The sequence below is a fragment of the Aethalodelphis obliquidens genome, unplaced genomic scaffold (assembly GCF_003676395.1).
Source record: "Aethalodelphis obliquidens isolate GAN/ISIS:26980383/991018 unplaced genomic scaffold, ASM367639v1 scaffold4, whole genome shotgun sequence".
In the NCBI taxonomy this organism is placed as follows: domain Eukaryota; kingdom Metazoa; phylum Chordata; class Mammalia; order Artiodactyla; family Delphinidae; genus Aethalodelphis; species Aethalodelphis obliquidens.
This window is the reverse complement of record NW_020837948.1, coordinates 59893046-59916327: the sequence shown is the minus strand read 5'-3', so window position 1 is coordinate 59916327 and position 23282 is coordinate 59893046. Positions and strand designations below refer to the sequence as shown.

General features: G+C 37.8%; 1 protein-coding gene across 5 annotated transcripts; it reads right to left on the bottom strand.

The window, feature by feature from the left end:
• Positions 1-1833: 1833 nt before the first annotated feature.
• Positions 1834-23164, bottom strand: ANKRA2 (ankyrin repeat family A member 2). 5 transcript variants are annotated; one of them, XM_027100849.1, is made up of 11 exons: positions 22780-23164; positions 19985-20377; positions 18975-19133; positions 17227-17292; positions 15132-15229; positions 14500-14625; positions 14141-14207; positions 13553-13633; positions 8191-8287; positions 4774-4852; positions 1834-2025 (listed from the first exon to the last, which is right to left on the bottom strand). In XM_027100849.1, the coding sequence occupies exons 2-11, from the start codon at positions 20271-20273 to the stop codon at positions 1915-1917; spliced, it is 1173 nt and encodes a 390-aa protein (XP_026956650.1). In that variant the 5' UTR covers positions 20274-20377; positions 22780-23164; the 3' UTR covers positions 1834-1914. The 5 variants fall into 5 exon arrangements, with proteins under 5 accessions (XP_026956650.1, XP_026956651.1, XP_026956654.1 ...); XM_027100850.1 differs by lacking the exon at positions 22780-23164 and having other exon boundaries at positions 19972-20173; XM_027100853.1 differs by lacking the exons at positions 1834-2025; positions 8191-8287 and having other exon boundaries at positions 4771-4852.
• Positions 23165-23282: the final 118 nt, after the last annotated feature.

Here is a 23282-nt window from a genome sequence, read left to right as displayed (position 1 = left end):
TGGCTAATATTCCATTGTATCTGTATATATACCACATCTTCTTTATCCATTCATCTGTCAATGGACATTTAGGTTGCTTCCATGTCTTAGCCATTGTAAATAGTGCTGCTATGAACATTGGGGTGCATGTATCTTTTTGAGTTACAGTTCTCATCTTTTCCGGATATATGCCAAGGAATTGGATTGCTGGGTCACATGGCAACTCTATTTTTAGTTTTTTAAGGAACCTCCACACTTTTCTCCATAGTGGCTGCACCAGTTTACATTCCCACCAACAGTGTAGGAGGGTTCCCTTTTCTCCACACCCTCTCCAGTATTTATCATTTGTAGACTTTTTGATGATGGCCATTCCAACTGATGTGAGGTGATACCTCATTGTGGTTTTGATTTGCATTTCTCTAATAACTAGCAATGTGCCTTCCATATGCCTATTGACCATCTGTATGTCTTCTTTGGAGAAATGTCTATTTAGGTCTTCTGCCTTTTTTTTTTTGGATCGGGCTGTTTGGGTTGTTTTTGTTTTTTTGTTTTGATATTGAACTGTATGAGCTGTTTGTATATAAGGAGCTGTTTTCATGAAGGATTCTTAGTGCTCAGATGGCAAAGAGGGACACAGAGTGTGGGAAAGGGATTTTCTCCTTGTTTCCTTATAACTGGCAAAAAACTTTAGCATCAGAAACCAACTCTAGTTAAACAGAAAAGGAATGGACTGAAAAGCAGTTGGTTCACAAAAGTACCAAGAAGCCTTGAGAAGCAGGCTGGAGGAAGGCAGGAAACATGGGAGACCAGGCAGCTGCGGGGCCACAGCCAACATCTTACCAGTGAGGACATGGCTGTGACATTTTGTACAGTATGTGCTGTTCCCAGAAACTGGGTATTGCTGTGGACTCCACTGTTCTTAGTGCTTTGCATCAGTAGCCACCAATTCAAAAATCTGGGGTGGGAGCATCTGATTGGTTAAACCTTCATCACATACTTGCATTCTAGCTGCAAGGGAGGCTGGATAAAGGAGAAGCTAGGAAAGGGAGCACCTGGGCTTTTTGGCTTCTTTGAAGGGAAGTGATTTGAGACATTGTTTTAGGAGCACCAGGGAACCGGTGAATTTAACTACACAGAAAATAAACTATGCCTGGACTTCCCTGGTGGCACAGTGGTTAAGAATCCGCCTGCTGGTGCAGGGGACACGGGTTCGAGCTTTGGTCCAGGAAGGTCCCACATGCCGTGGAGCAGCTAAGCCCGTGCACCACAACCACTGAGCCTGTGCTCTAGAGTCCACAAGCCACAACTACCGAGCCCGTGTGCCACAACTACTGAAGCCTGTGCACTTAGAGCCCGAGCTCCACAACAAGAGAAGCCACTGCAATTAGAAGTCCGCACACCACAACAAAGAGTAGCCCCTGCTCACCGCAACTAGAGAAAGCTCATGTGCAGCCAAAATTAAATAAATAAATAAATAAATTTATTAAGAAAAGAAAAGAAACTATGCCTGCTCTGGAAAAATCAGCATAAAGCCAAAAGACAATGACAACCTGATTGTCAGAATAAACTTCCTGGAACACCTTGTTTTAAGATGAATCAACTAGTCATCTTACTTTGTACGTACCTTTATGTACAAAAGGAGAGGAGAGAAAGGAAAAGTTCTGAGACTATTTGTTTTTAACATAGAAGAATGGTAGTTGATACCTTCTAGAGTTACAAATCTCAGTGTGAATCCAGTTATCCATGACTTCCAGTCAGCATACAAGATTTTTAGAGATTAAAAGCTGCATTTTTAAGGAACAGCATCAAACTTTGAAAGCCAGATATCTCAGAAAAGAACTTTTTACAGACCACCTCATGAGGAAAATTTTATTGATTACTAAATATAAGACAGGGTTTCATTCTAAAAATTTCAGCCTCCAAATGCATCTAAAATTATTTTTTAGGAAATTCCCCGGCAGTCCAGTGGTTAGGACTCGGCACTTTCACTGCTGGGGTGCAGGTTCGATCCCTGGTAGGAGAATTAAGATCCTGCAAGCTGTGCATCTGTGCCCCCAGATAAACAAACAAACAAACAAACAAATATTTTAAAAATAAAAATTTTTAAATTGTTGCTTAGTATTTCATCTTTTCTTCTGGTATCAGTAGCTCTCTTCTTTATTATTTGCAAGTAGTAGGGCTTCATTTTTCAAGGAATAGAATTCCATTTGCTAGGTTACCAGGGGTTAGGGGAGATGGAGGGATGAATAGGCGGAACATAGAAGATTTTTAGGGCAGTGAAAATACTGTGTATGATAGCATAATGATGGACATATGTCATTACACACTTGTCCAAACCCATAGAATGTACAACACCAAGAGTGTACCCTAGTGTAAACTATGGACTTTGAGTGATTATAATGGGTCCATGTAAGTTCATCAAGTGTAACAAACGTTCCACTCCAGTGGGGATGTTGACAAGGGGAGAGGCTGTGCATGTGTGGGGACAATGGTATATGGGAAATCTCTGTAGCTTTGCTCAATTTTGCTGTCAGCCTAAAACTGCTCTAAAAATAAAGTCTTTAAAAATTAAGAAGTATTCCTTAGTATATACAGAACTTTAAAAATTAATAGGAAAAAAACAAAACGTAACAGAAAAGTGGGACAAGTGAACACTTAAAAGAAAAACCAGTGGCTTAGCTTGTGAAAAGGTATCCAACCTTGCTTGTGATTGAAAAATTGTAAATTAAAATGGAAACAAGCTACTATTTTAAATCATTAGAATGAAGAAGATTAAAAAGTTAGAAACCATGGAGGGCTGATGAACAATCTTCCCCTACTCAAAGATCATGAAGGTATTCTCCTACGTTTTCCTCCAAAATTAACTAGATCTATAATCCATCTCTAGTTAATTTTGTAGTAAGATGTGAAAGCTGAAACTTAATTTTTTCTCACAGTGATATATAATGACCCAGCACTGTTGGTTGAAAAAAAAAATACTATTTTCTCCACTGAGTTGCAGTAGTGCCTTTGTGTAATCAGTGATATATATGTACACATCTGTTTCTAGATTCTCCCTTCTGTTCCATGGGTTTATTTGTTTTGTCAACACCTGGCTTAATTGTTGTAGTTTTACAGTGAGTCTTGATATCTGGTAATTTAATTTTTCTACATTGTTCTTTAAGTTTTGGCCAGCCTAGGTCCCTGAAGTTCCTTGTGCCGACATTAATGTGGCCACACCAACATTCTTTTGGTTGATGTTTGATGGTGTCTTTTCCTATCTTTTTACTTTCAATCTATCTGCATCTTTATACTTAAAGTATGTTTCTTTCAAATAGTAATAGGTGATTCTTGCTTGGTTTCCTTAGTCCAGTCTCTCGGAATGTTTAGTCCTCATACATTTAATGTTGAATTTAAGTCTACCATCTATTCTTTGTTCCCCATTTGTTCCCATATTTCTTATTTCCTGCCCTCTTTTGAATCAATCAAGTATTTTTTTTATCATTCCATTTAATCTTCTCTGTTAGCTTTCTAGTTCTGTATTATTCTTTTGCTTATCTACTTAAGGTGACTGGTCAGGGCTCTCCAAAGTGAATTTCATGTGTATTGTATTTGTTCCTCTTTCTCCTTCTTAATGGAAGCCCAATGCTTCTCCCCACTCAGCCCAGGTGCTACATACACAAGATGCTGACTCTCAGTTGAATGGGCATGACTGGTGGGTACTAGGGTAATCTCAATCTCCATGACTGGTTCAGAAATGAGCATGTGACCCAATTGCAGGAAATAAAACTAGGAGAGAGATTTTCTGGAAGCTTCTGGGGAAGTTCTTCCTCACTATTGGAAGGGGGTATGGGACAACTTTTTCTCTCAGTGGACTGGACAGAAACGAGGAAGCATATGGCCCCTGCTATTGGAAGTCACACTATGACCCGCAGGGCAACCAGACTTAGGATGAAGCTGAATTGTGGCCAGCAGAGTGCAGAGCCTGAAGGAATCCAGGTCTTACTTGGCATTGTTAAGCTGCTATCTATGAACCAACCTTGAAGTGTACCTACGTCTTCATGTGAACAAATACATTCACTTATTTATTTAAGCCATCTTAGGTGGGTCTTATTTGATAGCTAAAAGCATCCTAACAACAGATACAAGAAGTACACATTACTTTTATATTCAGAAAAGTAATAAAGATCAATGTTTTAAAATGCCTAAGTACTAGTGATTTGACATTTGCTTCCTAAAGCCACAGAAATAATTTTCTTCCTCCGGTCTATTCCTGCTTGACAATGGTTTTTGTTATCTGTTATCTCATAGTGCTTTGTTGTTAGTTAATCTGTATCGCATTGAGGCACAGTGACCGTGACCCCAGCAGCCAGCACAAAGCTTGACATTTGTGCTAGGCTCTTTCTCGCAGACAATAGTGGTTGATATATTTGATTTCTCCCCAAGTAGGAGGCTACGTGAAAGCTGACCGAGTACACAGTGCTCTCTCGGGAAGGGCCCTATAACATCTCATCAACATAGGCAAGGCAACATTATCTTTAAAAGAAGAATCTGGAATGGCGCAGAGAGAGTGGTTTATCTTCTGAACAGGCCAAACTCTGGCTTGGTTAGGTGGATGGGCTCTTCCTTAAATGCTGACATGCTGTTCCTGACTCAGCTGAGGGGGCCTCTGAGGAAGGGGCTCACTGAGACAGGGGTACATGCAATTGACTTAATTCTTGTTGACAGTCTCCTTGGAAGAGAGGCAAACACCAGGACAGCCAACTAAGAGGAAAAGGTTTTCATAACAGGCATGCATGATGGAGGAGGTGTTACCTGGCCTTGTGACCCCCGTGAGCTGGCATGGGTTCTGGAGGCCAGTGCTTCAGTCAACGCCCATGTCTCCAAGGAAATCCTAGAACAAAGGAATAACAAGATAAGCTCTTTGGTATTTGTGGGTGCAAATTGCTGTCCTGGACGTTCAGGCCTCCTTTTTATCCAAAAGGTAAGCCAGATAAACAGTCACACGGCATCACATGTGGGCTCTGTCTTTAAGAAATGCAGGTTAATAAAGGATGTTGAGTCACAGCTAACAACTTGCTGAACAACAAGGTGAATTACAAAAGGTAAGATTAGGGTTTCAAAATTCTTTATTTTGTCACATAGGCTTAAAAGGGTACATGTTTATCTTTACCAAAAAAATCAGAGCAGGTACCAACAGGCCAGAGAGAAAGGATAAACTAGGTTCTTTCATAAGGTTCTTTGTAGACAAGATGGCAGTGTGAGAGGCAAATGTTAGGATGTGGTTTGGAATATGCTGGTTCCACCAGCCAGGAGCTAATCGCCCCTAGAGTAGGGGTTCTCAGCCTTGACTGTACATTAGAATCACGTGGAAATCTATTATATGTCCTCATATGGCATCCTAGATTGATAAATCAGACTCTCTGGGGTGGAGGGCAGAGGGCAGACCTCAGTGTTTTCTTTTTTTGTTGTTGTTTAGTTAGTTAATTAATTTTATTTTTGGCTGCGTTGGGTCTTCGTTGCTGCAGCTAGGCTTTTCTCTAGCGGCGAGCGGGAGCTACTCTTCGTTGCAGTTCACGAGCTTCTCATTGCGGTGGCTTCTCTTGCTGAGGAGCACGGGCTCAAGGCATACGGGCTTCAGTAGCTGTGGCTCGCAGGCTCTAGAGCACAGGCTCAGTAGCTGTGGCGCACCGGCTTAGTTGCTCTGAGGCATGTCGGATCTTCCCGGACCAGGGATCAAACTTGTGTCCCCTGCATTGGCAGGCGGATTCTTAACCACTGCGCCACCAGGGAAGCCCAAGCCTCAGTGTTTTCTAAACCTCTCCAGATAATTCCACCGTGGCAATTGAGAACCAGCTACCCTTGGAATGGACCTTTCTTCCATCACTCTAAATTTCTGGGCCCTCTGGTTCCCCTCAGGACATAGGAGTTTCTGTTGTGTCAATAAGAGCACTGATGTTTTGACACAGCAGAACAAGTGGTATATGGGAAACCCAGTAATAGACATATTTGAGCCTTGAACATACTTCAGTTAGTACATGACATTTTTTTAAATTGAAGCATAGTTGATTCAGAATGTTGTGTTAATTTCTGCTATACAGCAAAGTGATTCAGTTATACATATGTATACATTCTTTATATTCTTTTCCATTATGGTTTATCATACGATATTGAATATAGTTCCCTGTGCTGTATAGTAGGACCTTGTTGTTTACCCATCCTATATATAATACTTTGCATCTGCTAATCCCAAACTCCCACTCCACCCCTCCCCCAACCCTCTCCCCCTTGGCAAACACAAGTCTGTTCTCTATGGCCATGATTCTGTTTCTGTTTTATAGATAGGTTCATTTGTGTCATATTTTAGATTCCACATATAAGTGATATCATATGGTGTTTGTCTTTCTCTTTTTGACTTCACTAAGTATGATCATCTCTAGTTGCATCCATTGTCTCTATGTACCACATCTTCTTTATCCATTTATCTGAGTACATGACATTTTTAACTTGTCCTCAGGATGTATGGGATGAGGGGAGATGATTTTTAGCAGAGCCACACTCGCTCGGTATGCAGATCACTATGTAAGATCTGCAGGGCAGGGCAGGGCACTGGGTCTGTGTGGGTCTCCACTGCATCCCTGGGACCCAGTCCAAATCAGCACAGAGTATGGGCTCAATAAATGTGTGTCGAAGGATTGAATAACTGTTAGAGGAAATTTCTTGTTTCCAACATTTAACCTTTTGGAGGAGAGATGGTGAACATAAAATCAATTAAGCACCAAGAAGGTATTCAAGATACTTTCCACAAATTGATTCTGGGATATGTAATATATCCAACTATTCTCAGGGAATGTGAAGAAGGAAAAGAACAGAAACATCTACAAGTTTAAGATACTTCCCAGGTTCATAAACTAACATGAGTGAATCTGAATGAACAATTTCACTGAATTTATGAATAAAAAATAAAACGTGGGGCAAATGTATCATAGTGGTCTGTACTCCATTTCACAGAGAGGAAAATTCAGCAGGCAGTGAGTTTGGGAGGGTCTGTTCTCAGTGTAATAATTACGTATCCAATTGTAGTTTCAATCCCACAGAGCATAAAATCACCAATAATAATTTCATGCTTCCCATCACTGACATGATAATAATGCAGGTGGATCGTGTTTTTGTGCACCAGCTCCAATTACACAGCTCAGAAAAGGCTTTACTGTCTGAAGAGGAAAATCTACACAGCAGACCATAAACCTTTCAAGTTTACTTTAATCAAAAAACAGTTACACAAATATCTGTGGGCTGTACCCCTTTTCTTAAATGGTTGCATCTCCTGTCTAAACACACACCTAAAAAAGTTTCAATCATGTTACAGTCCTTTTTCATATCTTTATTGTTATTTTAAAACCAATTTATACGTATTGTAAACATTTCTAAGCAACAAAAAAATGTGAAAACTTACTCTTGCCATCCCGAGTTTTATCAAGAGTATCCACTACAAAGGAGTAAGGTGGTGAACTTTTGAAGCTGTTATTAGGTATGTAAATCTGAGAAGGACTGTCACAGAAAAAAATCTGAATATTAAAGAGAAAGGACACTTACTTTAAGGATTTTATAATAGCCAGAGTTTGTCCTGCCTTTCATTCTATTTTTTTTCTCTTTACAACTATCAGATTTGTAAACATTTTATCTATCACACAGGAAACCACCTAACAGATAGAAGTACATTCAATGCCACCTACTGGAAATATATTCAATGATATAACTTGCATGAAACGTAAATATATAGTGTATTAATATACAACCAGTTTGTTCTAACAAAAGAATTTAAAGTTTTAACTTTAGGTATGGATAAAGAGACAGGAAATGGTAATGAAATCATAGTGTTTTCTAAAATCAGTAGGCTAACTGGATTTTAGAGAAAATTCAAATATAAACCTTAAAAATCTTTAATAGTTTAGTGATTAACATCCTCCATTACATCCTCCATAAAAACAAACATTTTTTTCAAGCTATTGGCAATATTTTTTGGAAGTTCAAGAATATTAAAATGATTAACCTTTTTCATTGAGCTCTCTGGTTCACAGCTTCTTTCACCATGGAAAAAGTGAAAGTGAAAATGAATTATATGGTCTAGTCGGGAGGAGAATGTGAGAGAGGCGTTGTCACCAACACTAGGAGGCTTATATTAGTTTACCTGTCAGCTGATGACAGAAGAGCCATTACAAAGGTGATTACCTTACTCCCAGGCTGGCTTTCACTGAAGTACTAAAAAGGGTCATGGCCACACATCCTTTTTCAATGTCATATGAGATGAAGGCCACCCAAGGATTACCTAGAGAAATGTAATTTGATTCACCATTTACTATTTATTCAAGGTCCCAGACTTAGTGAAGTTACATGTTAATTTGGATATTTCTGTCTGGTAGAGAAGCAAATAATTTCTGTCTTGTGGAAAAAATCGCCCAAATGATAAATTCTGTCCCTGTTGGACAACAGTCAGATTTGTCTATAACCCAGCACTCTTATCTTAACATTGCTAAAAATGCTCATTCTCAAATGCTCTTAGAGCCAGTTTTCATATCTTACTGGTTTCCTCATTGAAACGAAGCAGGACACTATGGTCCTTCCCCCCGCCCCCCGCCGCCCCCACCGCCCCGTGTCCACAGCCTGCCTTTTGTCTGTGAAAAAACTTTAGCCAAAGAATAAGTTTAATCAGAGAAGTGAGAAAATGCAGAAACAAAGGAAAACAGTCAAAGGAGACCAATAATATGTATAGCTGATTCACTTTGTTATAAAGCAGAAACACCATTGTAAAGCAATTATACTCCAAAAAAGATGTTAAAAAAAAAAGGAGACCAATAATAATAGTTTAGTCATTAAGCATAGTCAAGGACTTTAGTTCCTCCTCAAGGGCAATATAGATAATATTCTGAGCCATATCCTGTGAGCTGTCTTATAGAGACTGAAACCCCCATCAGGTGGAAGAAGTTAACTACATGATGACCAGACTGTAGCCATGACATAAGCTGCCACAATTCCAAGAATTGGCCTCAAGAAAATGGGAACAAACCGACCCTGGAACTGAAGATTAATTGTACTTAAGATGACGCTGGTCAGACCACCGATGACCAATTTCAAGATGCCTGTCAGACTGTTGGTGCTGTTTCTGCATGTAGCCCCCTCCCTCCCTCCGTCTATAAAAGCTCTTGCTCCCTGGTTGTAGGTGGTGGGATTCGGCCTTTGGACAGGAGTCTGCACCCCCCACCCCCCACCCCGGATGCTGACATCCAAAATAAAGCACACTTTCCTTTCCACCAACCTTGCCTCTTTATTGAGCGGTGAGCAGTTGGACCCCACTTTCGGTTACATCATCAGTTAATAAATTGAATTAAATCTTTGTCATGTGTTCATTTTATTCGCATGAGTCATGTAACCTTTAGAAAATTATATTTGATCAGTTTTGAAGGTCATCCACTGAGATGTTTGAGGGGATTAACCCAACGGAGACAAATTAAATCTATTTGCTTGCACATCTTTTCTTGGCTTCTGAAGTGAATCCTGGGTGGCAACAGAACTTTAAATTTTCTGACTCTCTAGTTCTTTTTTTCTTTTTCTACTGATATTATGTATTTGTTTTTATGTCTGGCTTGTACACCTTCAGTAAGTTAGTCTGAATTGGTGTCAGCAATGATTGGGGATTTGCTCTTATGGTCTGACTATTTGGTGATCTCTGATGGGTGTATAATGAAGACCTGTTCTCTGTTGGGTGGAAGATGACAGAGAATCCACTTAGTAGTCTTCTTTCTTTTTGCTCTTTTTTAAAAAATCTATTTTTCTATTTGCAACCTTAAATCAATTAAGAACTATGTGCTCACTGGAAGAAAAATAACTCTAAGCTTTTGTTTCTGGTTCACTTCTGATTTGTAGCTAATAGACAAAGCTAGACGCTCTCCCTCTGTTTGTGTGTCTGCATGTTTATAATTAAGAAAGACCTTTACCTCTCGTTGTGTAAGAGAAATATCTTCCTAACACTGGAGGGTATTAAAAGGCTAGATTGGTTTATAAAGATAGTCACTTACATGAATCAAATATTCCCTCAAATCCAAGAAGATAAAGAAACTGAACCTCCTCTGGTATTTTGTGTGCTAGAGTATTAAGAAAAATATTTTTCTTACAGAAATCATTAGCTAGGAAACATTTTAAGAATTCAAGTTCACATAAGGATAGTCCATTTCCAGCATCACCTGGAAACTTGTTAGAAATTAAAATTCTTGAGTCCCAATCCAGACTGACTGAATCAGAAACTCTGTGGGTGGGACTCAGCAATCTATATTTTCAACAAGCCCTCAGATCGTTCTGATATACACTAAAATTTGAGAACCACTAATCTGGGGAAAACTACTTAGTTCAACTCTCTGCTTACTATTGACTAAAAGTACCGGATTTAGTGAAGTCACATGTTAGTTTGTAGATTTCTATACTACAGAGATGCCAGTAATTTCTGTCCAGTGGAAAAGATAGCCTCAAAGGTTACGGTTTATGGCCTTGTTGGATGTTCATCAGATTTGTGTCTAACTCAGCAAGCTTATGCTAACATTGCCTAAAATATCTAGCTCTTGGAATTAGTTTCAACATCTAACTGGTTTCCTTACCAGTTAATTAGTTGAATAAAATCTTTGACAGGTGTTTAATTTATATTTACATAGAATAATGTTTTTAAACTTTTTGAAAATTATTGTTAGTGTATTTCACTCTGTGGCAGTAATGGGCCCTAGTACTGTACTAGGCAGTGAGCGCCTTGACAGCACGACTGTGTCTATTTTTGCTCAGTATTTTATCCTCACATGAAGCACAGTGTCTGGTACATAAGCTCTAAATAAGTTTTTGTGCAATCAATAAACACTACCTAAAAGGTATTTGATTTTTTAAAAAATAAATTTATTTATTTTTGGCTGCATTGGGTCTTCGCTGCCGTGCATGGGCTTTCTCTAGTTGTGGCGAGCAGGGGCTACTCTTCTGTTGTGGTGCGAGGGCTTCTCATTGCGGTGGCTTCTCTTGTTGCGGAGCACGGGCTCTAGGTGCGCGGGCTTCAGTAGTCGTGGCGCATAGGCTTAGCTGCTCCGCGGCATGTGGGATCTTCCCAGACCAGGGCTCAAACCCGTGTCCCCTGCATTGGCAGGTGGATTCTTTAACTACTGCACCACTAGGGAAGTCCAAGGTACTTGATTTTTAAAAGAGGAATTTCAGAACTGGCCCATAAGTATCATTCCTGTTGTTTTAATTAACTGTGTCTATTTCTTAAGGGATTTTTCTGGGGTTTGTTATCAGGGACCCCGAGGCTAAAAGGTGATAAAATAGGAAAGGGGAATTTTGTTCAAGATATTCTCTGAGATCTGTTGGCTGTTGACCTGAGTCCGATTAGGAGTGGTTATTTTAGAGTCAATCCCAGCATAGGTTGTTTGGTTGCTGTTCAGTTGCGGAGAGCACTTGCAAACAATACTGAGTGATGTGCCCAAAGGGATCATTGGATTTTGTTACTTTATAATATGAACAGGAAGTAACAAACACTTCATGGATAATGTGCAATCAATAAGAAAAGGAACCAAATGGAAGGGTGAATGGTTTTAGGAAAAATCGATTTAAAGCATATGCCTGACAAGGGGGGAAGCATTAGTACTATTTTCACGTATGATTTAGCTTGCCTTTGGAGTGAACATCTATCATTTTTTTTTTCCTGTCGTTTTCCTTTAGGCCTCCTGCTTTCTAGGTGGTCTGGGGGCAATGGTGGGTTGTTAACCAGTCATCCCCTTCTCCCCTCAACTCCATACAGTGGTGCATTTATATCCCATGCTAAATAGATTTCTGCCTCCTGGAAAATTTAATCCTGAGCAGAATGATAAACGAGGGGATTTAAGCATTACCAAAGCGGCATCCAAAATGACTGGCCATGACTTCCTGATTGAGATCCCTGGCCTAGTTTCATCCCTTTGGTATTGCCTGCTTCTTCAGCTTTTCCTTCCATTCTGTGTCTTTCCATTAATTCCTTTTTGCTTAAATTAGCTAGATCAAGTTTATGTGGCTTACAACCCAACTGTCATAACTGACATCACACCTATTTTCCAGATGAAGTGATTTAACCCAAGTCCCACGTTCAGTGGTCATGTCAACTTCTAGCTCATGGCTCTCTTCCAGATGTTGGTGTAGCACGAGTTTATAATGCTCCTTTAGTGGAATTAAAGAGCATCTGACTTTTATTGAAGAAATGAGTTCTCTTTCACAGAGGGCTTTTCCTACTGAAAACTTATTCACAAGGTTAAAATATTCTCAATATACTTCTAGAAATGACAATCAATAAGTCTTTGTTGACTAACATTTGGTTTATTTTAATTATATTGTTTGATCTAATGGAGTATCCTGGCAGGACAGAAGGGTTAAACTAAAAATCCCAAAGAGATACCTTAATAATCTTATGCAATGGAAAAAGAACAACCTGCATGCAAACTAACAGAAGAAAAGTACTTTATTCATTTATAATATCATTTTGTAAACAACCACACTGTGCATTTTTAAATTCAATAATAACAGATTTTTTTCCTATGGATTTATAGCAAACTCTATATAAAGTCAATGAGTTAATACAAGAGTGAAGATGAATAGTGCAGAATAATTTCCAAAAATGTTAAATTACAGCACTTGATACAAACACAGATAACTATCTGTACCATAAAAATTTACATGCCACAAAACACTCATTTATAATTTTAAATATGTGGTAAAACACATTTATAAAAAAGCATCAACATTAATTTTATTATAAACCAGTGAATTACTCAGAGGAATATTTATTAAAACTTACTAAAAATCAGTCAATATTGCAACTGAGGTAAAAATTTATAAGTAAACAAAACTATCATTTATAAGGGCCAAAAGTAAACGGAAGGGCAGACAACACTTTCTGATGACTATGTCTACTCCTTGATGTTCTGAAGCAGTTTCAGTAAATGTGACTCAATAACCTGTTGAACTAGAACACACATGTGATCAAGACAACAGCATGTTGATTACAAAATTTTTAAAAATTATCAAATTCAACTTAACATCACCAACATTTTCCTAAAATAATTTCTAATTAGGAAATAATCATAGTCTGAGGGCAATAAGATTACAATGCAATACTTCAAACTTAAGTCTGTCACTGACTTTAGTAATTGTCCAAGTTACTGGGTTTTCTGTTCTTGGTTTCTAAATTTTGAAACTGAAGGAGAGTCCAGAATACAAGGTTGTTCTAAGGAACAGAGAAAGGGCAACTATAAAGCATTTTATAAATAGTTTGCTATGAAATGTTAAACACATCTTGTAAATAGGTGTACACGTATCCTCCAGCAACTAATTATTTGGGATGGTGAAAAGTAATAGTAACAAACTCATTTCTAGACTTTGTAGGAATCTATTGATTTTGCCCACAGTTGAAAGTATGTCAGGGGTTAGGATAACATGCATGTTCTATAACTGCAAGTGATGAGAATAGTTTGGACCACTGGTTTGTATTATTATATAACTTTACTAAAATGAAACCTGAGAGTTCTAAACCACTTACCACTTCTATAGCCCAAGGCTACAGCTAGATCCATAGAATTGTATCCAGAGTCGGTTTCAATTGTTGGGTCAGCTCCATTTTCTATACCAAAACAGAAAAATCTAAATAAATAAAATGAAAATATGGATATGTTTGTCTATCACTGGCTCATGCGCAATTAGCGGGACAGATTTTCTGCAAATTTGGAAGGTATTTTCAGGATGGTCTGACAAAGTACAGAGTACACAGAGGGCATAGAATTCACTCTGGTGGGTCGGAGGGAAGACACTTCAAACATACAGGCATCCTCTAGAGCAACTGAAACTAATACACCACTACAGACAGCACTCAGGCTTAAAGACACTGTGGACAGAGAAAAGAGCCGAGGATTCACATGTGATCCCTAAAAGGAAAGCAATAAGGACAGATACTGCGATTGCAGGCGTGCTGTGTGATGGAGCTACGGCTTACATGGGAACCTTAGGGCAGCAGGTGCGCCAGGGGTGAATAACGTATTTAATGATAGTTCAGGATTCTCTTGAGGCTAGCTTGTAAAAAATAATGTCTTCATGTGGCGTTTTCTAAATATTTCCACTTTTATCTGCTTACCTAAGAGCATTTTTACACATTTCACATGATTTCCATGTACAGCGTAAAGCAAAGGCGTCCCTCCATTCTGCAAAAGGAAAGGTGATTTAGTTTTTCAAGGTGAGCAAGATTCAAATAATTTAATGCTCCTGTGAATTGGGCATGTAAAAGTACTTTAAGGTAATTTTAATATTTTGTGAAGAATACTTAATCAGAACTAATAATTGAGTTTAGGACATTGACTTTTTCTCCCAGCTGTTTAATTAACTAAGGTAATTAATTATTCTTCCAAGGGTTTAATAAAGCTTATCATGTCTCCCCAAACCAAATAAATCCTAGAGTTTGTTCCAGTAATTTAAAAATCAGTATTACAGACTCACCCAGTCATATTCATTTACATCAACTCCACAATCCAGCAGCATTTTGACAATATCTGTGTAGCCCTTACTACAGGCTAATGACAGTGCACTTTCTCGACCTTTTCCTAAAAGCTGGGGATCAGCACCCTGCAGTGGGAAATAGAGATAAAAGACTTTTCAGTTTATGAAAACAAGAATATTGTTATTTCTGTCAATAATAATTACAGTTCAACACTTAGGTCAGGTAATGTTCTGGGGTTAATAAAGAAAGAACACAAACTTCTACTCCTGGACGTTCTGTTATCAAGGTTGTCTGAAGGCCTGCTTTCCTCCCTCTACCTCAATCCTAACTATCTTGTCACTTTGGAGTCAAATTGTATCTTCTCCAAGAAGCTTCTCCTACAGGGCTGACAGGACTTTTGTTCCCATCGTGCTTAGCGGGGCTGGGCACTCACTTCTCTCTCCAGCTTCATGGACGACTAACACTTGCCTGCTCAACCAGATGTAAGCTCCACAAGAATATGAAGAGCATGTAAACATTTTTTGTATCCTCTACCATTACGTCTAGCTGGCTGGAGATGTAAAAACTTTACTAAATACTTAACTGAACTTAAGTAACTGTACATATACATTTTCTGAGGCATTTTCCTTACATTCTGAAGTAGAAACTCTACCACAGCTATTTGCCCGTGTGCTGCAGCCCACATCAGAGGAGTAAATCCTTCGTCGTCCGTGTGATTGATAACATTTTCTATTTAAAAGAAAAGCAATTTTTGTGATCTAATTTAACAACCACATATTAATATCTCTATGAAAATACTGGCATTCTAAAAAGGTAACTATATTACCCAATGAGGTTCACGTTTGTGCTGACTTGTGTTCACTGAAGTGCTGTGTGTGTTTGCAATTTGCAGTCTCAATGCATTAAACTGTGCCTCAAGGTACGTAGCTGAGTTCAAATAGCATATTATTTAAAGTATAAACTACCAGACACAACATAATGCTAGGTACAGGGCAGTCCACAGAACACTGGACTCAGAATCAGGAGACCAGAGTTTGAATCCTGACTGTCACTTTCTAGCAGTGTGATTCTGGGCATGTTATTTAATTCCTCTAATATCCAGAATAATACCTTGCTTATCTCAGTAGTTAGCTGGGAGGATCACAATAAAAATGAGGTTATACGACAGCCCTTAGCATTACATAAATACATATTATAAAAAGCCCCAAATTAGTAAAGCTATTTTTACTCTCTAGCCAATACTGCTGCCTTTGAGTCTCTTAAAATTTTTGGTGGTTTGCTAACATAATATAATATGAATGAAGACTGAATAATCTGAAACACATTTCTATGCAATTCTACCTCAAAACCCATTTTGTTCCCTAGATTCAGCCTACCAGGTATAAAGTCCACAGTTTTTTCCCTAAATTTATTTAGTAGATTGAGAATAAAACCTTCAAATGTTTATAAACAAATAGGAATATAATGATGAAGTCTTTCTTATAAAAGAATGACATGATTAAAAAAAGCCACTCTTTAATCATATGCCCTGCATTCAACTGATAATGTTGGGACAATTGGCTAACTTTTTGAAAAATGAAAATAAAAGTTAAGCTCCACCTTTACCTCATTACACCAAAACATATTCCACATGGGTCAAAGATTGAAATGTAAACAAGAAACCACAGAAGTTCTAGAATAAGGTATGAGTGAATTTATTTATAATCTTGGAATAGGAAATCTTTTCTAAGCAAGATATAAAACTCAGAAGTCACAAAGAAAAAAATAAATTTACCACTTAAAAATGTTAAGCCTGTGTTTGAAAACATCATAAAGTCAAAGGAAAAATGGCAAACTGGGAAAAAACTAGATTCAACATAAACAAAAAGTGAACTTCTTTAATTTAGGTAAGAGTTCATATAAATCAATATAAAACAGGCAGTTCACACAAAAAGAAGTTCAAATAGATCATAATTTTAAAAAGGCAAACAAAACCAGTATGAAATACCATTTTTCACCCATAAGATTAGCAAAGATTAAAGTCTGATAATATTCTGTGTCAGTGAGGGTATGGGGAAGTAGAAACACTAACTCTGGTGTGATGACAGGGCAAACATCTGGCAATGTATATAAAAATAAAAATTCATATACCTTTTGACCCAGCAAATATACTTGTAGGAATTTACCCTATGGATATACTTTAAAAGAATGCCAACAATATTGTTATTTAATAGAAACAAACTGGAATCAACTACCACCAGGGGAACTAGTTAAAAATAAAAAACATAGTATACGCATATGCAATACAATGCAAAATCACAGACCTATTAAAAAGAATGAAATAGATCTTTATGTGCTTATATGGAAAGATCTCAAAATTTAAGTGAAAAAAGTAAAGCGCAATGCAGTGTGTATATTTTCCCTCTTGTGTAAATAAAAAAAAGCACATATATACTATACTCTCACATATAGCCCCAAGTATAAATATTTTCCAGAAAAGTCTTCTGAAAATATAAGAAACTTATAATGTTTGCTTCTGCAGAAAAGGCGAGGGTGGTAAGGGAAGCTTTAACTTCTATACCTTATATTACTATTTTTTTAAAAGTATCTATTGGGTTATCTGCCTGGTGAGGTTATGCAACTATTTTTTTTGTCTTTATACTTTCTTGTATAAAAAGAAAACAATAACAAATCTGATAAATCCTATTAAATTTGTTCTAAATACATCTAAAAAAATAGGCTAGTACCTTGTTCAATACGAGCAGCCAGGTAGAGCATCTCTCCCTGAGCAGCCAACTGGTGAACAGACAAAGCTGAAACAATACCATAAAAAGTTTCATGTATATCTGTAGGTACACTTTCATCATCTAATTGTTCATGCCTGTGTAGCAATTTTCCTTTCCAAAACACGAACTATCATTTTATTGTTTAAAAAAATCTAACTTAAAATATAGCCTAACATTTGCAGATGTCAGAATTACCTTAAATATCTAAGAGTCTGAGAATTGACTCATATATGTTTAAGGTAATTCTGACATCTGCAAAGTGTTATTATCAGTGAATGTGCAAATTGTTTGATTATTAACAATGCAAATTGTTACTGATCTTATGAATTAAAGAAATGGTTTAGGTACTTAATTTTTAACATGGTATCTCTTTATCCAAACTTATAAGGAAGTATAAGGAAGTTGGGTCTAAAAGACTCTTGTTTTTTAATTGACTGTATTCATTTAAGTCCCAAATATCATTATTTCAAGAGGCCATGGGTATTTCTTAACTTTTGGAGGACTAAGATAGTAAATTAAAAACTAGCTGACAGGAAATTCTTGAGTACAGACCTATTTGTGGCTAATTAGCTGTGTGACCCTGGAGACCTGATTAAACATTTTTGTCTAACATGAAGTATGTGAACCACATGATCCCTAGTTTTTTTTCCAAAAATTCTATGGTTGGGGAATTCCCTGGTGGTCCAGTGGTTAGGACTCGGCGCTTTCACTGTGGGGCCCCGGGGTTCAGTCCCTGGTCAGGGAACTAGGATCCCATTAAGACTCTTGGCGTGGCCAAAAAAAAAAAAAATGCTATGGTTGGAATATTTTAAGACAATCTCTTTATTTTAAAACAAAGCCAAACAGGTACTGTTCTATGACAGTTCATCTTAAAAATCGGTATCACTTGATCCTTGATTTAGGATGATATGACTGGGTGGCCTTAATACAGAAAGGAAAGCAATTGGGAGGCATATGCAAATTTACATAAATAAAACAGAAATGGCTCTTAGGTAGAGTTAGAGTCATGAACTCGTTCTGGCTTACCTGCTACAGCATACAATTCAAAATCAGGAGGGACACAGTGTTTCCAAAGTAAAAACATATATTTCACCATGCTTTAGAATACAGATGCATTTATGTTATATTTTCAAATATAATTCCTAACATCAAATTGCTAACTGGCTTCCTCTCATTAAGAAACCCGTACTATATAGAATATTTTCTAGTTTACAGAGAAAACCCTTCATTTTATTTCTTCTAGAATAATTCTACATTAAAAAATTGTAAATTCAAAGTTTTTAAAGAGGTGATTTCATATTCATATTATATTCAAATTCGAAATTATAGTAGACATCGCTCAGCTTTTACTACAAATCATTTGTTGATCAGTGATCTAGTTTATAAAATGCACTCCAAGAACACAAAAACACAATGTCTTGCTTTGCACAAAGTTCAGAATAACTCATTGTTTTTATAGTAAAATTATGAAGGTTTTAAGAATTAATATTTCAATCTGTATTTGTTCTCAACAGAGAAACATAAAACATGAAATATTTGAATATGCAATAATATGTGAAAGAGTTTTAAATTACTAAAAGTATCAGGACATCACTTAAGCTTTCCAAAACAGAATATGCATTTAATGAAAATAATGTTTCAAAGCCAAACTCTTGAAATCATTACATTAGTAATAACAATATTCTAATACATCAGTGGGAAATACTTACAATTTGCTAACAGAGGTGTGGTTGAGACCTCATTTCCTCTGTGTTTGTTGGTTAAAGTAGTTGACTGTTTTATGGGTGAGAAGTGCTTTGTTGTAGAGGGAGTGTAGACATGCCTTACTTGAATTCCCGGAGAAGGAGATGTATGGATACTGCATTCAGCTAAGTAAAATTAATTTAAACACATTAAAACAATATTTTAATAACAAAGCATTTCAAAGTTCTATGTCAATGTTTACATTAAAAAAGAAATACAAGATGTATAATATCTTTAACTGGTTCTCAAGTGATACTATTTTTTTGCCATAAAAAATCTGTACTAGTGGGCTTCCCTGGAGGCGCAGTGGTTGAGAGTCCGCCTGCCGATGCAGGGGACACGGGTTTGTGCCCCGGTCAGGGAAGATCCCACATGCCGCGGAGTGGCTAGGCCCGTGAGCCAGGGCTGCTGAGCCTGTGCGTCCGGAGCCTGTGCTCCGCAACGGGAGAGGCCACAACAGTGAGAGGCCCACGTACCACACACACACACACAAAAAAATCTGTACTAGTAGAAGTTCCAGAAAAAAAAATCAATATTAATCTTGAGCAATTTTATCCAGAGATTAGTTTTTTTTATTCGATAGATTGTTATAAAAGTAAATCTACAATATGATGACAGATTTCACTGTATTAAAGCATTGGAAGCTAATGCCAATCACATATTCATGGAGTTAATTCATTTACAAAAGGCACAAAATTTTTTTCTCCTATAATTTTAAAAGGTACAATAATAAACTTTATTAGAGAATTTGTAAATAAACAAAGGTCAAGGAAGAAGTAAAAATCAACATGTACTTATGGACATTATATAACATGAAATTATTTAATTTTGGTTTCTATGAGATTCTAGAAAATCATAAGTAAAGATGACTTCCAAACTTCGCAAACTCAAAATCTCATGATCAGAAAGGGAAAAAATAAATAAATAAATAAACAAAAACAAAACAAATGCAGATATTTATACCATAACTTTCAACCTTTAAATAGGACAGATGCCACCTCCAGGTCAGAGTTAACTTGATCTTGAATATTTTTACTATCTTCTTCATTTAAGGACTTCACAAACCGAGAACAGACATTCATATCAAATCTGTTAGGCAGTATGAATTTCATCCCCATGGAAACACCCTGAGCTGATCCTTCTTCTGCATTTGAGTCCAGCTGATGTTCTATTTTAATGTCTGGCATGCCAGTTAGACTGTAACTGCTGGGGCACTCTTCTACTATCAGCTGGGCTCCAATATCCAAATTTGCTGATGTAGCCATGATTTCAACTGTAGTTTCAATAATTAAAACATTTCTTCATGATTTCCCCTTGGTTTTATAAGAATGGCATACAGTGTATTCTTCAAATTTGGGTATTAAAACATCTGAAAGAAAAAAATTAAAAGTATTATATCAACTTAATGTATACAAAATAATCATTTTCAATCACGTATGCAAACAGTGCTCTTATTAGCACCTATACATAATAGAAAGAATACAATCTCCAGAGGTAGAAAAACCTGGGTCTGAATCCAAGCTTCACCATTTATTAGCTGTGTGAATCTGTACAAGCTCCTCAACCTCTCTAAGCCTCAGTCTCACTTGTAAAATGGGTATACACCAGTAACCTCACAGGACCCTGGCAAAGACCAAATGAAATACAGTAACATTCTCACCGCCATCACTAGGTCCCAACAAATTTTACTTATCCTTTTCTCCCCTTTCCTATTCCTGAATATTGCCAAATGGATTTTTTAAAAATCAGGCTAACAACAAAAATAAACTTTCATGTAAAAACTTTAACCTCTAATCTGAGGTTTATTTTTTAACATGCTGTTAAAATTTGAATTTAAGAAAAGATAGAACTCATGTTGTACCCAAGTCTATCAGCATCTACAATATCCATGATTCCTGGATAGTGAAAGGCTTTACAAAGTTTTGGTTATGATGAACTGAAAACACATTAATCAGTTTTTGTTCAGATCAAGTGTTAGCAACTTAATACAGGTTTTTATGAAAAATAAAGTGTACAGATTATGGACTGGCTTCCTTTGCTTTAGCATCTCTAGGACATTATAATCTAAGTATAATTTTTGGTCCCAATCTTTGTAATAAGTATTAAGAAATTAGAATTATTCATTTTTTTCCAAATATAGATTGTCAATACATGAACTTAATAAACGCGAACTCTCAAAACAGAGGTTAGAAGCACACCTGTTACTGAATCATTTACTATTGTTTTAAAATGAGTTTTCCGTAAGGTAATCACTGGCACTTTCCTATGGACCTTAATAAAATTTCAAGAGAAATTTCATTATTGTACCTAAAATTGCTTCTAAAAAAAGGAAGAACTCCAAGGCATATAATTGTCTTACACATAGTCACTGAGACAAGAGGAAAATTAATAGCATCCAGTTAATTTTTTCATGTTAGGGCTTACTGCCTCAGAAATTTTGAGGGTGCAGGGTGTTTTAAAATTGTAATTAATTGGAACTAACAGAGAAAAGTGCATTAGGACCACAGTGGAGCAAAGGTTGGCAAATCATACATTTATAGATAATCACTTTTACAGTTTTAAAACATCTTCCAAGATTGATCTTTATAACAATCCTTTGAGTAGTCAGGGCAGGTAATCATTATGTTCACTCCAGAGAAGAGAAAAGAGGAGCTCACGACTCCATCACCCTGTTCGTTAAAAGAAAAAGCAGCACTAAACTAATCCAAAACTTCCAAGGGAGAAAGAGTTGAAGAAATAATAAACGCTAATAATAATGTTAACAAGTAACAAAGTCAACACACTTCAGCAAACGGTAAGAAGGAGACTAAAACAGAAAATGAGTTGTGATTCAAATGGAGGTGGAGGGGCAATGCAGAGGTCTTTAAAGTATATTACAAGATACGAACTGTGTTTCCTGAGGGAAGAGCCATCTCACACAGACTCCTACCCAGAGTTGGGCGAAGTGCAACTCCCCTGACCTCGCTCAGCACCCGCATATATCTTTATTTTAGCATTTATCACTCTCTTGAAAATTTCCATTTAAACTCCTAATAAATTGAAAACTCCTCTAGGATGGGGGGGGCACTCTTACTAATTTTCGCACACAAACAGTGCTTGGTTCTATCACGTACTCCATAAATATTTTCTGATCTGAACCTTAACAAAGGTTCGTATTCTTTTCTACCCTGAAATGAGCCTGCAAGATGCTCAACAAACATCTGCTGATTAGATCTGGCTTTCCCAACATCACTACCAACTAGCTGTGCAACCCTGGACAGAGAAATCATACACGTTTCCTAAGACTCATTTTATTCAGATAAGATGAAGATGGTTGAAATAGGTATCTCTAATATTCTTTCCAATTCTAAACATCTTCCATGTTACAAATCAGGGTTTAGAAATGGAATTACCAGTCTCTGAGGGAAGAAGAGCAAATGTACTCGGGGGAGGAGGGAGTGGAAACAGAACGCTTATCTTGGCACCACTCCAGAGAGGAGAAGCAACACTGACTGGTTAAGCCATAATTTTGAAGTATAAGAGAGGAAGGGGGAAAAAAAAAAGATGATCGAGAAGAGGAGGCGGTGAGAAAAAGAGGTAAGGCCAAGGAGAGCTAGGATCACCTCAATCTGTCAGAGCCCAGGGATAAGGGGAGAGAGACCCTAACGAAATAAAACGGGCAACTGGGTTAATCCACAGTGGGTGCTAGTAACAGGAGCCCCCCGGTTCTTCCTCATCCTGGAGTTGTTCTACAAGGACAGGAAGGTGCTATGAAAATGAATGATGCCTCACAGCCCACAGGTGTCCCGGCGTCCCAGGACAGGAACCCGTTGGAGGGGAGACTGTTGCAGGGAGGGAAGTCCGCTCTGTCGCCTCCCGCCAACTCTGCCCGAAAAATCCCAGCGCGGCTCGGGTAGGGAGCGCGGAAACTCTGGCTCAACCGCGGCGGGCTGGTCCCGGGGATAGGGGTCGGAGGCCGACCGTGTGGGAGCGAAAGGCCTGGCGACCGCCTTCGACAGCCCACAGCGAGTCGGGACTTCCCATCTGCTGCCAGATTCACTGCAGGGCCCCACCCCCCGGCTTGTTTTGACCGCGACGTCACTTCCGATTTATTTTTTCGGTTTCCGGCCAAAAAACGTGCCGCACCGGTGAAGCTGTTGCAGGGAGGGACTTTCAGGTATTTTCCCGCCGCTGCTAGATCCTTACTGCTCCAGTACTACAGAGACAGTGTCCCTTCGGCTACAGCTCTGGTTCACTAGCGCCAGGCCTCGGTCTCTCCCTCCGGCCACGCCTCC

Bases quoted from the DNA above. Each gene is read 5' to 3' on its own strand.
- ANKRA2 (XM_027100849.1), bottom strand. From the start codon at position 20,273: ATGGCTACATCAGCAAATTTGGATATTGGAGCCCAGCTGATAGTAGAA. The intron at 14,626-15,131 runs GTAAGGAAAATG...TTCCCACTGCAG, and splicing joins TAGAGTTTCTACTTCAGAAT to GGTGCTGATCCCCAGCTTTT. The intron at 13,634-14,140 runs GTAAGCAGATAA...GTTTTGGTATAG, and splicing joins ATGTGTAAAAATGCTCTTAG to AAAATGGAGCTGACCCAACA.